This window comes from Erinaceus europaeus, chromosome 2 (assembly GCF_950295315.1).
Source record: "Erinaceus europaeus chromosome 2, mEriEur2.1, whole genome shotgun sequence".
Classification (NCBI taxonomy): domain Eukaryota; kingdom Metazoa; phylum Chordata; class Mammalia; order Eulipotyphla; family Erinaceidae; genus Erinaceus; species Erinaceus europaeus.
In genome coordinates this window covers 111953178-111969639 of record NC_080163.1, presented here as the reverse complement: position 1 = coordinate 111969639, position 16462 = coordinate 111953178, and the positions used below count along the sequence as shown (strand labels likewise).

Genomic DNA, 16462 nt, shown 5'->3' with positions numbered 1-16462 from the left:
TAGCCATTGTGCCATCTTCAGGCCATTTTTTACATCCATGTAAAAGATCAACAGGCTCTTCTAGGGGGTTTCTATCTATTCTCTGCACACAAGACAGGAGTTGGAGCAAAATAACTTCTACCACTTTAAGACCCAATGATTTCGTTTTGGTTTCTAAGAAAAAGTTCTTTCAAACTCAAGTCATATACTAACCCCTCCACCTTCTGTCCTTACAGATCTGGCTTGATAAGTGTTTGGCAGAATATAGTTCTGGCACTTTAAATGAGAATTACAGAAGAAAATTTAGGAGTGATTAAGAACCAAATACCCTCCTATGGTTTCTCAATTAAAGTCTTTGACATAATGGAAAGTTTTGAACCAGGATGTGAAACTCACCTAGTGATACATACTGTGTTCGTATACACAGACCTCAAGATCACATGCCTCACTATTAAAAAGAAGTTTGGATAGCTTCTTATATCATCTTCTAGTTCAAAATATAGGATTCTACCCATACCACAGTTCTGCTTCACCCATCTCCACCAAAAACATCAGCTTGTGACACCTGCCCTAAAGAAGCTAGCAACTCTTTTGCCTTCATACTGGAACACAGTGATTTTTAGGATCATACAGTTTATAAAGTATGTAACACCCAAATATGAAATGTCATTATCAGTGACATTATCTAAGTCATAGTAATCTCTACAAACTATCTAGGTAGTTAATTAAGCCCACCTCCTCCATGTACTGGTGTATGATAGCTTTAACAGCTGGCATATTGGTGGCATCCATCATCAGGGTAACGGCCTGTCCCTTTCGAATCTTCACAACCCCTCGAAACACCTGTTGGTTGTTATAACAGGCAGCCAAAGTGGCAATGGCCATGACCTACAGGTAACAAGGGGGAAAAAACATAAATTTATTTTACTGTGTTAAGCAATTATTAACATAAAAAGGGAAGAAAAAACCTTTTGCCAAAGGACAAATTTGTCTAGCCAAGAGAAAATACACATGAAAAAAGTATGTCAAAGCGTTCACCTCTCAAGTTTTTATTTATTTTTTAATTAAATTTATTTATTGGATAGAGACAGTCAGAAACTGAGCTGGGGACACAGCATAATGCTTATGCAAAAAGACTCTCATGCTTGAGGCTCTGAGGTTCCAGGTTAAATCCCCAGCCTCACCATAAGCCAGAGCTGAGCTCTGACCAGTCTCTCTCTCATTAAAATAAAATGAATATAATATTAAAAGAGAGAAAGAGGAAGAGAGAGAGACAGAGACAGAGAGAGAGAGAGAGAGACCTACAGACCTGCTTCACCCCCTGCCAGGTGGGGATTGGTGGCTTGAACCTAGGTCCTTGCACACTGTTAACTTGTGTGCTCAACCAGGTGTGCCACCACCTGGCCCCTCAAAACATTCATCTCTGACTACTTTCCCGACAATAAACATAATCTAATGTCCTTTATAGTATTGACTCTGCAGTTTACAAAAGCTTTTTATTTGGGAAATAAACACACAAGCAAAGCAACATTTTCCATCCAGAACAATGAGTTATTACTTGAAATATATATTTTAGGGGGGCCAGATAGTGGCACACCCAGTTAAGTGTACCATGTTACCATGTGCAAGGACCTGGGTTCAACACCCCCACCCCACCCCGTTAGTAGGGAAGCTTCATAAATGGTGAAGGTCTCCTGATATCTCTCTCCCTATCTTCCACTTCTTTCTCTTTCTGTCTCCCTCACCCCTCTCAATTTCTCTATTGTATCTAATAAGACAATAAATAAAAAATAAACGGCCACTGAGAACAGTGATTTGTGTTGTAGGCACTGAACCCCAGCAGTAACCCCCCTGGTGGTAATATGTATATAATTTATTTATTTTTGCGATTTTTTTTTCCTTTTACATAGAGGCAGAGAGAGAACAGCACCAAAGCTTACTTGAATGAAGTAGGAGCTGGATCACACACATGACAAAGCAACACTGTCTAAATAAGCTATTTTGCCAACTCTAAAACTTTACTTTTTATTTTCTCTAATGAGCTTTCAGAAGAACTGGAACTATGACAATCATTTGGAAATAGATATACATACTTACGGTCAGACTGTAGAACTACAGAATTTCTAAAACCTGCTCTCTAGATTATCATGTGCATCCTGCTATGTTATCAAAACAGACATCTAATTAAACATAGAAAGTCTTCACTTTAATGTGTGTTACTCTACATTTGACTGGCTCAAAAATTCAAATAAACTCTGGTATGCTTACACTTGATGGCTGGAAGATGACCACAAGCAATACCGTCATTTGTGTCCACATTCTCTTTCTTTAAAGCATAGCACTGCTGAGTCCTGGCTTATGATAGTAAAAAGAATTAAACCTGGAGCTTTGGAGCCTTAGGCATGAAATTCTTTTTGGATAACCATTATGCTGTTTCCCTCCTCAGGACAATATGTCTATGTTATTAGACTGAAACTCTAGTCTGTTAATGACTGGGGTCCAACACACACTGATTCAGCAGCCTGACTCACTTATAAGAACATTCATGTTGGGAGTCCGGCGTTAGCACAGTGGGTTACACGCACATGGTGCCAAGAGCAAGGACTGGCGTAAGGATCAAGGTTCAAGCCCCAGGCTCCCCACCTACAGGGGAGTCGCTTCACAGGCAGTGAAGCAGGTCTGCAGGTGTCTATCTTTCTCTCCGCCTGTCGTCCCCATCTCTCTCCATTTCTCCCTGTCCTATACAACAACAATAAAACAAGGGCAACAAAAGGGAATAAATATTTAATAATAAATAAAAGAACATGCTGCCAACCAGACTTCTCTGGACAAACAACCCCACCAATGTGTCCTGGAACCCCGCTTCCCCAGAACCCCACCCCAATAGGGAAAGACAGAGACAGGCTGGGAGTATGGATCGACCCGCCAACACCCATGTTCAGCTGGCAAGCAATTACAGAAACCAGACCTTCCACCTTCTGCACCCCATAACGACCCTGGGTCCACACTCCCAGAGGGTTAAAGAATAGGAAAGCTATCAGGGGAGGGGATGGGATACAGAGTTCTGGTGGTGGGCGTTGTGTGGAGTTGTACCCCTTTTATCCTATAGTTTAGTCAGTATTTCCTTTTTATGAATAAAAATTTTAAAAAAACCATGCATGAGGGGCTGGGTGGTGGCTTATCTAGTAGGGGGTTCAAAACTTCAAGTCTCCAGTGGGGGTGAGAAGAGGAGCTTCACAACTGGTGTAACAGTGCTGCAAGTGCTGCTCTACCTCTCTCTCTCCCTATTTCTCTTGTTTCTAACCCCACTCATAAATAAAAAAAGCAACCAAGAATAGTAAAGTCATGTAGGCACCAAGAAGTCCCAATGATAATTTTAGTGGCAAAACACACACACACACACACACACACACACTACATGCTAACATAAGAGTGATGAATCCCTTCAAGAAAGAATCAGGACAGATCAAGGTTTTTCACAAGCAAAAATAATTCTAAAGCTACTGTTTAATAAAAGTCAATCACAGGCCCAGAGCGGTGGCGTACCTGGTTGAGTGCACAGTACAATGTACAAGGACCCAGATTTAAACCCCTAGGTCTCCACTCTGCAAGTGGTGAAGCAGTACTGCAGGTCTCTCTATCTCCCCTTACTCTTTCAATTTCTGGCTATCTCTAGCCAATAAATAGATAACAACAACAATAATAATAAATGACTCACAAAGATCTTCTTTGAATTATCAACTGTTCAAAAAGACTAATGACTCATGTAAATAGGAAATTCATATTTAAATGTTTTTTCCTTTCTCTTATAGTAAGTATAGTCTTTATATGTTAAAAAGTAGTGGGGACAGACTGAGTCTTTTTAATACATAGGCTGAGTCTTTGATATGTGGTCTCTCTCAAAAGCCTAGACCAGGGAGAACAGAAGCAACCGGTAGCACAGCTATATTCAAGATGCTGGGTATTATACAGCAACCCTAACAAAGAGACTTTCCAAAGTTAACCCAATCACCAAATAATGTGATGATAACAATAACTATCCATTGTCTTCTTGAACCCTAAGATAACAGGAACCTCACATTTCCACTATAGAGCCTATATTTCCCCCAGTCCTGGAACCTTAGGGTGGGGCCCACTTTCCTGCATGCTTCTCTCAATCCAAATCAAATAATATTGCATCCTCGGATCGCAACCTAATCAATGCAACGAGTGCCACCACAACATGCTTTACTTCAGACTGTGACCAGAGACTTCAGGTGTGGAATGACAATCCTTCAGCTTCATCACTCGGGTGAGACCTTTCCTTTCATTGTATTCTCTAATTCCCTTCCAGGTGGTCCACTCCCCAATAAAGTCCCCAAACCTAGATATAGTCCAGGTCCCCTGAGATAAAGCATAGGTTCATACGTGCCCATAAACTAGGGGAAAATATATACCTGAAAGCAGAAGTAGACAAGAGTCTGCAGTGAGTACCCCCCAACACTTCATCTGCACTATTCCAGTCTTTAGGTCCATGATTGTTCAACAATTTGTTTGGCTTTGTATGTTAACTCTCTTTTCAGCCACCAGGTTCTGGATTCCAGCACGATGCCGACCAGACTTCCCTGGACAGATGGCCCCATCAATGTGTACTGGAACTCCACTTCCCCAGAGCCCTACCCTACTAGGGAAAGAGAGAGGCAGACTGGGAGTATGGATTGACCAGTCAACACCCATGTTCAGGGGGGAAGCAATTACAGAAGCCAGACCTTTCACCTTTTGCAACCCACAATGACCCTGGGTCCATACTCCCAGAGGGATAAAGAATGGGAAAGCTATCAGGGGAGGGTATGGGATATAGAGATCTGGTGGTGGGAATTGTACCTCTCCTATCCTACGGTTTTGTTAATGTCTCCCTTTTTAAATAAATAAATTAATTAATGGTAATGCAAACAGACTTTTATACCCCAGGCACCAAAAGTTTAATCCCAAGTACCATCATAAGCCAGAGCTGATCAGTGCTCTGGTAAAAGGGAAAATTTCATTAAAAAAAAAAAAAAGTCATCAAACTGTCTCTTAAGATTTTGTGAAAACAATGGTAGTTATCACTGAGGAGCTGAAGGCACAGAACTTCTGAGGTGGATGCAGTGGAAACTATATCCCCTGCAATTTAGTAATCTTGTAAGCCATTATTAAATCATTAATTGAAAAAAAAAAAGACACCCAGTGAGGGCTGTAGGATCAAATTCCGTGATCCTGACTATAGAAAAGTCATACTAATAATCAAGATTTCATTCAAACTTTTGATGGAATAAAAGAATAAACACAAAAGGAAAGTTCTGGAAAGGTCATAGTGAACCTTGAAACTGAGATGAGTGTGGCGGTTGGGAGGGGCAAAGGGAAAGTGGTTTAAGACTGCCTCCTAGGGGTCAGGTGGTGGTCCACCTGCTTAAGTGCACACATTACAGTGTACAGGGACATGCGTTCAAGCCCCCAGTCCCCACTTGCAGGGAGAAAGCTTAACAAGGGATGAAACAGATCTGCAGAGGTCCCTCTCCCTTCTCCTTCCCTCTCAATTTCTCTGTCCTAACTAATAAAATAAATTTTTTAAAAAGATTGTCTTCCCTCCCCCCCCTCCGCGCCATGAAAGTAAACTAGAGCCAATTTACTAAAAACCCTATTTCTTAGAATACAGCAGACCACAACAGTCAACTATTCTATTCACCCTTGCTTACCATGCCAGTTAGCTTGTACCTCACAACCCAACAAAAAATAGCCCCACTCTGTACCTGTGGGATAGCACAGAAGTTGAACACACTCTGGTTCCTCAGTCTTGAGAGGTAGGTAATGACATCTGGAATGTGCTGGAGCGCATTGGTGATCAGTTCATTCAGGCACTGCACAGCCAAATCAATATTCTCGGGCTTAGTAAAATCACCCAACTTCTTAACATACTTGCTCCAAACCTGAAAAGGTAAGAATATTCAATAATAAATTAGCTATACAAAGAGTGTATAGCAATGTTAAAAGAACTCTGCAAGTGAATCAAAGTTAGTGATTCACTTTTTAGCAAGATCTAATCAGTTTTAAGCTCCATGCATCCAAGAAGGATGACAGAGGACCTAGTGGGGGTTATATTGTTATATGGGAAACTGGGGAATGTTATGCATGTACAAACTATTGTATTTACTGTTGAATGTAAAACATTAATTCCCCAATAAAGAAAAAAAAAAAAAAAAACTCCATGCAATTTCCACCACCAGACAGGGGCTAATCAGGACAGGACAATTAAGTAGAGTTCTAGAACATTCAGAGAGCTGTGTCTTTTTTTTTTTTAAATATTTTATTTTTATTTATTTATTCCCTTTTGTTGCCCTTGTTGTTTTATTGTTGTAGTTATTATTGTTGTTGTCGTCATTGTTGGATAGGACAGAGAGAAACGGAGAGAGGAGGGGAAGACAGAGAAAGGGAGAGAAAGATAGACACCTGCAGACCTGCTTCATCGCCTGTGAAGCGACTCCCCTCCCCTGCAGGTGGGGAGCCGGGGTTCGAACCGGGATCCTTATGCCGGTCCTTGTGCTTTGCGCCACCTGCGCTTAACCCGCTGTGCTACAGCCCGACTCCCAGAGCTGTGTCTTTTAAACAGTATTTTAAAGCTTTCAAACTAAAGAGGGCTCCTATTATGCAGAAGGTCTTAGTACTCAGAGACAAAGTCAACATTAACAGCCCATAGGCTAAAACACTCAACATTCTCAGGGTAACCAGACTTTAGAATAATTACATATTTTCATTATTTTCCCCAGTGCTTTGTTAAACTGGGGACAAGTGGAGTTTAGACTGTGAGAATATACTACCTCCTTGGACCTTAGTCCAATGTAAAATTTTCTTCTTTTTTCAATTTTTTTAAAATTATCTTTATTTATTAGACAGAGACAGCCAGAAATCAAGAGGGAAGGGGGGGATAAAGAGGAAGAGAGACAGAGGGACACTGCTTCGCCACTTGTGAAGCTTTTCCCCTGCAGGTAGGGACCAGGGACTCGAACCTGGGTCCTTGAGAATTGTAACATGTGCGCCCAACCAGGTGCACCACCACCCCGACCCTTAATTATAAAATTTTCAACTCCAACAGTGGGATTCTTTTCTCTCTCTCTCTCTCTTTTTTAAAGATTTATTTATTTATTCCCTTTTGTGGCCCTTGTTTTTTATTGTTGTAGTTATTGTTGTTGTTAGGAAGGACAGAGAGAAATGGAGAGAGGAGGGGAAGAGAACCTGCAGACCTGTTTCACCACCTGTGAAGTGACTCCCCTGCAGGTGGGGAGCTGGGGGCTCGAACTGGGATCCTTACACCGGTCCTTGCGCTTTGTGACACATGCGCTTAACCCGCTGCACTACCGCCCGACTTCCTCTTTTTCTCTCTTTTTTAAAAGCAAAGTACTAATCAGCTCTGGTATGTGGTGGTGTGGGGGGCTGAATCTAGGCTTTGGAACCTCAGGCGAAAATGTCTGTCTGCATTATGCTATCTACCACTGCCCAATAATGGATTTTTGTTAATGATTCCTGTTATTATTTAGAGGATCCTCTAAAGCTAACAGATAACTTTATTCTTAGATGTTTCTTTAAAAATATTTATTCTGATTCTGTCCATACCCAGAAAATAAACAGTATGGCCTAGAAGAACTGGGAGAGTTTATAGGAAGTGAAATTTGTTATCTATCCATTCTTAATCTGTGCCTAAACCTACTCAGACTGCTGGCACTGAACCTGAACCCTTTCTGATGGCTCTGCACAACCTGGAAAAATAATAATGAGCCCCTCTGTAGCCACAGGTCAACTGTAACCATTACTGACCTATGGTCAATCTTGTTCTATCTATATATCCTCAGCCTCAGTCCAGAGATTATTTCAAATTCTCATATAACCCACAGATTTTTCATTATGTACTTCTAGAAGGAACCTGCTCTGCACATTTATCTAAAAATGAAAATTCATACCCCAAAAAGATATTGAATATAAAATATCCACTGTCATGTTCAAATTATCCCACTATCTGAATCTGTCTAATTAATTCTGTTGTTGAGAATTTGGGAAACCAAAACAATTATATTATTGCCACTAACACCATCCTTACAGAACCCAAAATTCCACTTAAAGAAAACAGAAGGTGTTGAGTGAAATAAGTCAGAATGTTAAGTGAAATAAATCAGAAACAGAAGGATGAATATGGGATGATCTCACTCTCAGGCCAAAGTTGAAAAACAAGATCAGAAGAGAAAACACAAGTAGAACCTGAAAGGGAATTGGCGTATTGCACCAAAGTAAAAGACTCTGGGGTGGGTGGGTGGGGAGAATACAGGTCCATGAAGGATGATAAATGACATAGTGGGGGTTGTATTGTTAAATGGGAAACTGGGGAATGTTATGCATGTACAAACTACTGTATTTACTGTTGAATGTAAAACATTAATTCCCCAATAAAGAAATAAATAAAAAGAAAAAAAAAAAAAAAAGCAGAAGGACAGAACTAGAACAGTATCATTTGGCATCTCCACTGACAAAGATCTAGGAACTTATCACCTAGAAAAGAAAATCCCTACACAAGATAGCTTCACAAGCAGTGGAGCAGTGCTGTGCTGTTTCATTTTGTTTTGTTCTGCCTCTTAGGGGAAAAAAAAAAAAGAGTCCATTGGGAGCAGAGAAATCATATTGAAACAGAGCCCCAGCAATAACCCTGTGGCAAAAAAACTAAAATGGGGGGAGGGGGGAGACGACCCAGATTGTCTTTCTTTTTTTTTTAAATACAACTTTTATTTCTTTTTTATTATTTATTTATTTATGATAAATAAATATGATAGGTGAAAGAAAGAACCAGCCATCACTCTGGCATATGTGCTGCCGGGGATTGAACTCAGGACCTCATGCAAAGCTTTATCACTGCGTCATCTCCCGGACCACCAGATTAAGTAGTTCTGATAAAAGAACACACCACTACATTGTTTATCAAGACGTATACATGCCTAGTCTTTGTTAATCTTTTCTCTAAGAAAAGTCAATAATAAAGTCAAAGTGTTTTAATTCATTGCAGTTTTATTTTCTTATTTTCTGCAATTATTCCATGTGGCCATTTAGAGAAATTCCCTTCAATATCTGACATGACAGTAAACTTCAAGCTCATCTGAGTATTTCTGCTTTACTCATTTGAAGGTTCCTTAAGAGGTTAAGGATATTGGAAGATCAGTCAGAAAACCAGACATGCTTACACCAATAGACATAAAGTCTTTTTTTTTTTTTGCATCATCATCATGTTGTCTCCTCAGCTATGGCTATCTTTTAATCAAGCCAACAGCAGACTCTCGTAGTGAAACTGTTAGCTCCTCACAACAGGACCCTTCTTTCTCCATCTTGTGATCTTGTGTGCATTAGGCAGACATAACTGGGGTCTGATCAGAATACTCTGCCTTCTGGTAACAGTAACTGATTCAGCGATAGACACAGGAACCAAACACTACCTACCAGAGCCCTTCTTAGAAGCTTTTGTTAAGCTAGTTGGCTAAGTCCTGGGGTGTCATCACAGCCACTGCTTAGAGGAAGCCTGTCCAAAAACAGGAAGGAAGGAGCCTGACCTGATATTGTAAATTGATCTCAACAGAAGCCAACAAGAATCCTGAGGTCTAGACAAACTGGAAGAGTTGATAAGCACTAGGTACTCAAGCATGAGAAGTCCAGAGTTTGACTCTTGGTATTTCATGTGTCAAAGTGATGGTCTGGTTATCTTTCATTAATAAACAATTCTAAAAAATAAAATAGATCTTAACCTATTTTCATATATTACTTCTGTGGTCTAAGGTGGTTGGACTTGCATTTTTGTCATGACCAAAAGGTTGTATGGTTGAAAACTCATTTGTTTTCAGTGTGTTGAAAATTACTTTGTCCCAAATCTCCCAAATCTGTTACCTCTTGAGGCCAAAATTCTCTTCCTTCTTGCTGGTCTTCTAGATAATCACGTATAATATTTGTTTTCTGCAAAAAAAGGCCCATTGAGTTGGCCAGTTCTGAATCTTGACCAACTATGGGGTCTTCTAAGTTTGAGGCTGCAAAGAGACGGGAGAGGCCAATTCCTACCAGTCCAGCAACATAGTGGCAATACTGCAAAAGAGGATTATTCAAGCACTTCAGTAATGTCATTTGCATTAAATGGAAAAGCCTAAGATTTTCAGCTACAAGAATAGGTATCAAACAAAATGTGCAAAATCTTATAGAAAGCAAATATTTTGACATGGAAGATTGTTCAGCAGATTGAACACCAGACTGTATACTTAAGACCCTAAATTCAATCTCTGGCACCAAATATGCCAGAGTGATGCTTTGGCTCAATCTTTTCTTTCTCTCACATTTATAAAAAAACTCAAATAAACTAAGAAAAAACAAAACAAACAAATAAATAATAAAAACCACCCAGGAAGGACCAAAAGACTTAGTAGTAATCTCTGACTAATGGAAATGATAGCTGATGAGGGAAAAGGTCATACTTATTTTCCTTCTATAATGAACATGTACTACTTTGAGAATAAAAGGTTCACAACAAAAAGAAACTAGTAAATTCTGATATCCAAAACTGAGAGTAAAGGCAATGATGAAATTTACAATTCTATTAGGATACTAGAAACATCCTAATAGAAACCAGAACAAGACAAAGGATACCTTAATCTGAAAGGTATTTCAAGATCTTGCAATGTCTTAAAATCCTCATTAGACCATCTACTATGTTCTTGACACTTTCAAATATTCTGTATATTCAATTTCACAAACATGAAGTACACATTTTATAATCCTTATTTTACAGATGATGAAACAGACAGAGATTAAGATCACTCCTTTATGCAGGGGACATAGTAATAATGGCTATGCAAATGACTTTCATGCCTGAAGTCCCCGCATCACCATAAACAAGAGCTGAGCAGTGTTCTGATTTAATAAAAGGAAAAAGAAAACGAAAAAGTCAGAGGCAAAAGAAACAAAAATGGAAGATTTAGTTGAGTCAAAAAAAATTTTTTTTTAAATCATCTTTATTATTGGGCAGAGACAGAGACATTGAGGGGGCGGGGGAGATAGAGACAAGACAGACAGACCCCTGCAGCCCTGCTCCACCACTCATGAAGCTTCCCCCTGCAGGTGGGGACTGGGGGCTCGAACCCGGGTCCCTGAGCACTGTGCTATGTGCACTTAACCAGGGTCGCCACCCAGTCCCCGTCAGTTGAGTCAAATTTTAACAACCTGTCCACAACTGCTTGTCTCTAGGAAGAGATTTAGCAAATGTAGGTCTCAGTGGTTATAGACCTTATCCCTGTAAAAATGGTTTATCAAAGCTATCTCTCTTGAAGAGAACATTTCAAGACTAAATTCAATACTCCAGTAAGATGAATGTTCCTGATATAGTTTAAGAAGTGAAGAACAGTAAAAGAAGGTACACTCTGGAGTTGACATCAGGAAGGGGGAAGAGTTGGGCAAAGACCAAAAAATGAAGAGTCTTTGTGGTTAAAAAGAATTATAAAGGTGGCCTGTGAGGTGGTGCAGTAAAGTGTTGGGACTCTAGCATGAGGGCCAGAGTTCAATCCCCAACAACACATGTACCAGAATGATCTCTGGTTCCCTCTTTCCTTCTATCCCTCTTATTAACAAATAAGTAAATACATAAAATAAAAAAGGAAGGAAAAAGTACAAAGGCAGAAGCTGATTTAGGGTTACAATAAAATAGTGACAAAGCAACCAGCAAGAGATAATGAAACCAAGTAGACAGAAAATGAGCTATGGATAACAACCATAAATATTTAAAAAGTTTGCTCAAATTCAAATAATTAATGCTACCAAATACAAAGTATATATATTACAACTTACTGACCTGGAGGAAGAAACAAGGATCTATTTTTTAATATTTTTATTTTTGGATAGAGACAGAGAGAAATTGAGAGGGGAGGGAAGAGATAGAGAGGGAGAGAGGGAGTTGAGTGGTAGCACAACGGGTTAAGCACACGTGCCACAAAGCGCAAGTACTGGTGTAAGGATGCCAGTTCGAGCCCCCAGTCCCCCATCTGCAGGGGAGTCGCTTCACAAGCAGTGAAGCAGGTCTGCAGGTGTCTATCTTTCTCTCCCCGTCTTCTCCTCTCTTCATTTCTCTCTGTCGTATCCATCAACGATAACAACAACTACAATAAAACAAGGGCAACAAAAGGGAATAAATATTTTTTAAAAAAAGAGAGAGGGAGAGAAACAGAGAGATACCTGCAGCCCTGCTTCACCACTCATGAAACTTTCCCCCTTCAGGTGTGGATCAGGGGCTTGAACCCAGGTCCTTGTACACTGAAATGTGTATGCTTAACTAGTACACCACTGCCTGACCCCAATTCTGTCTTAACATAATACTTTTTGGATAAAAATACTCCTAGAACAGAAGTATTTGTTTTTGAGTGGGGGGAGATAGCATAATAGTTACTCTCATGCCTGAGGCTCCGTAGTCCCAGGTCTAGTCACCTCCTCCATGCCTCCCCTCAAGTCAAAAATGAGTAGTGCTCTGAGGGGAAAAATTTAATTTTATCTGACCTAAACTTATATTCAAAAGATATGCACACCAGAAAAGAAAGATGCCATGTAAATAACCACTGCTGGTTCCTGGCCAGGAAGCATTAAATCTAACTTTAGCTAGCAGCGACAGTATACATGCTAACTTGGGACACACATCCAGCAATGGTTCTAAAGATGAAGCATTACATTTTGAAGTTCAGAAAATTATGAGGCCTAATCTTGGATCTTCACTGATTTGATGAGCATCAAGTAGCATCTGAAATCTCTACTTGATTGCTATTAGAGATAAAACACTATACATTAGAGGTCAAAGTCTCTCAAATATAATTCTTATAGATCTTACACTTTGCTGTTTACTTTACACTTTCATCTGTAATCCACCATGCCATTGGTTTAGAGACACACTTTCCTAAGCCTCTGCTACTGCCTGGTCAGGAATAAACTGACCAACTAGGACATTCTTCAGTGCATTTGCAAATCATTTGCTCTTACTATCCCTACAGTCACTTCAATCTGAGGACAGTCTCACCCATGTGAGGTGTGTCCCTCACACTTGCTGAGTATCTATAACCACTAGATGAATTTGGGACTGAGGCAGGAACATCTCATATTGTTTTATTCCTGTTAGGAGATGATGGGAAAGAAGTAGGACTTTGAGATGCATGCTTCTCAGCACACAAACAACTGGGATCCAAGTGGTCCTGGGAGCCATAGCTAAGGGGCATTACAAAACACAGGAGTCTATCAAGGATGGAGTCTGGGAAATGAAAGGATGGGGACTAGAATATCTCCCTCTACACCGCCTCCTAGAGCCCCACCCAAGCTCTAATACTTTCTTCAGAGCCCCTTTCCTGCCCCACCCCACCCCACCAGGGTTATTGCTGGGGCTTCGTGACTGCACTACAAATCCACTGCTTCTGGCAGTCTTTTTTCCTTTTATTTCTTCCGTGTGCGTGTGTGTGTGTGTGTTTCCTTTCATAGGACAGAGAAATTGAGAGGGGATGAAGGAGACAGAAAGAAAGAGAAACACTTATAGACCTGCTTGACCAATCATGAAGCTTCCCCCTTCTCCCGAGGGCTTGAACTCAGGTCGTTGAGCATGGTAATGTGTATGCTAAACCAGGTGAGCCACTGCCCAGGCTTTTTACTTTCTTTCTCTCTCTCTTTCTCTCTTTCTATTTTATAGACAAAGACAGGGAGTAAAAGAGACCACAGCATCAGTTTCCTTCAATGTGGTTGGGGGAGGGGAGGCATGGTCAAGCTCAAACATGGATTACACAGATAACAAAATAGCACACTACACTATCCAAATGAGCTGTTTCACTATCCGAACCCCCCCCCCCCCCCTTATCAGCTCTGCTCTGGACACAACATAATTAAGTAGTTTGACAGATATCTACTTCTTTTAAAATTGTGGAGTCAAGCTGGCACTAAGTTTAATATACCTGATATATTAAGACATGTGGACATACATATAACTGACTATGGAAAAGGCAAAGACACATATTTGTGATCTGAAAACCGCTGAGCTAAAGAAATAGCTCATCAGGTAAGGCATGTGCCTTCTCATACACTCAGTCCAGGTTCAAGCACTGGCACCATAGGAATCTCCTATGGTCTTTCCCTCTCACTATCTTAGTGAATGCAGGCCTGGGAGTGGTAAAATTGGACAGGCATTAAGACCCAGCTCTACTAAGTAAAAAAAAAAAATTGAAAACTGCCAATACTGCTGCTATATCACTCAGTAATGTGGCCATTTACCTAAAATTTCACAGCAAGCCAGAAGCACTGGAATAAGTTAATGTCTGTACCTGTACCTCTGTAACAAGGCCTATCTATTCTGGTTTAACTTAAAAGGTAAACTCTTCAGGGTAACTGCCTGATGGAAATAGTAAGCTATAAGCTTCTAGAAGTGTTCATGAGATGAGGTGAATATTCAAGCTTACGACGAATATTCAAGTTAGATGATAAGACCAGAAACCTGGAACAGGTAGATACCATGCTCCTGGCTCTGACCCACACATGGGGGGTAGGAGGGAGAGACACACACATGACACACTGCCAGCTCTATCCCGGGCACCATAATTGCTGCCAGTGATACCAACCTTGTCCCACTCCCGTACAGATGTCACTTGCTTATCCAAGAACTCTGCCATTCCAAATCCCATTTGTCGACAAATATCAGCAATGACTGTTTGATATCGTTCTGCCAGATTGCGAAACTCAAGGGAGATCTGAAACGGAGATCATAAAAAACAGAAAATATGAAACATATACTTACATAGGGAGCCAACACATTACCTGTACATTGTAAAGCAAGAGCAGAACTGGTTAATTTAGACTCACAGGTTCATCTATAAACCCAATACTGAATGTATGTATACTAGGTTCCTACACTGAATAACAATAAGCTCAGCAAATTTTATAAATAGAAGAGTCTAAAAATAGTCTCCAGACTCAAATGATATAAAGTTTCACCATACTCTCATCTTTCCAAAATGAAATGGTTCTACAAAGAAGGGGGTATTCATGTAAGAATTTTAAGAAGACTGTCTTATTTCAAGTCAGCCTCAAGAGAATGAAGATTATTAGTAGTATATGGGACATATGGGATCTGAAGCCAGGATCTCACATCCCTGGAGAGGTTATATCTGATCAGGCAATAAGTCAATTATGCTCCATTATCAGTCCCCAAACTTCTTTTTTAAAATACTTTCTTTTTAAATTTATTATTGGATAAAGACAGAGAGATACTGAGAGGGGGGAGGAAGATAGAAAGAGACAGAGAGATACTTGAAGATCTGCTTTACCACTTGTGAAGTTCTCCCCCTGCAGGTGGGGACCAAACTTCTATTATGAAGCTATAGTGTTTTCCCCACTAAGACTACTCTTTTAGTTCCTTTAGTGATTCTACTCAGTTCAATCTCACATGCTTTCTTTCTTCATCCTTGACCCTCCACCCCCTATAAGTCCCAATGTAGACAAATAGTATTGCTATTTTGTAATTTGTCATTTTTTTAAATATTTATTTATTTATTCCCTTTTTGTTTTTTATTGTTGTAGTTATTGATGTCATCGTTGTTGGATAGGACAGAGAGAAATGGAGAGAGGAGGGGAAGATAGAGAAGGGGAAAGAAAGATAGACACCTGCAGACCTGCTTCACCACTTGTGAAGCGAATTTGTCATTCTTATATAATTGATAATAAAAATAAAACAGTAAAACACTTGAAACTTCTTAGTAAATGAAACACTAAAAGCATGAGCAGTGCTAACAAACAGTACTGAAAATAGTGGACAGACTTTGCTAAATATCAAACGTGAGAAATACTGGGCCTGTGTCCACAGAAAAGTTAGAATACCCCCATGAAGCACCTGCATTCAAACACTGAGGGAAAAGAAGCTGGCTGGGGATCCAGCAGTCGCACAGTGGGTTAAGTGCATGTGGCATGAAACACAAGGACTAAGGATCCCGGTTCGAGCCCCTGGCTCCCCTACCTGCAGGGGAGTTGCTTCACAGGTGGTGAAGCAGGTCTGCAGGTATCTTTCTCTCCCCCTGTGTCTTCCCCATCTCTCTCCATTTCTCTCTGTCCTATCCAACAACGATGGCATCAATAACAATAAGAACTTCAACAACAATAAAAAAGGGCAACAAAAGGGAAAATAAATATAAAAAAATAATAATATCAACCCAGTTAGAATTTGTTTCTTTCCCTGAGAGCTGTTCCAAGACAATGGCAAATGATAATTTCCACTGTGAATGATCAACTCTACCAAAGATGACTTATCCCCAGTCAGTTCTATAAAGGGGCCAGTTCTATAAAGGGGCCACTTAAGTTCCACTTAAGTTGGAGGGGCCAGTTCTATAAAGGGGCCAGTTCTATAAAGGGGCCACTTAAGTTCCTAAACCACACTCCCAAATACCACCCT

At 40.2% G+C, this 16462-nt stretch overlaps 1 protein-coding gene across 2 annotated transcripts in view; it reads right to left on the bottom strand.

The window, feature by feature from the left end:
- The window catches only part of FDFT1 (farnesyl-diphosphate farnesyltransferase 1), a 45384-nt gene that overhangs the window by 7250 nt on the left and 21672 nt on the right, over window positions 1-16462 (bottom strand). For both annotated transcript variants that reach the window (XM_007517225.3, XM_016185620.2), the window contains 4 exons: window positions 14640-14768; window positions 9910-10101; window positions 5748-5924; window positions 715-867 (listed from right to left, as the gene is read on the bottom strand). In XM_007517225.3, coding sequence (XP_007517287.1) covers window positions 715-867; window positions 5748-5924; window positions 9910-10101; window positions 14640-14768 — 651 coding nt within the window. The remainder of the gene's footprint in view (window positions 1-714; window positions 868-5747; window positions 5925-9909; window positions 10102-14639; window positions 14769-16462) is intronic.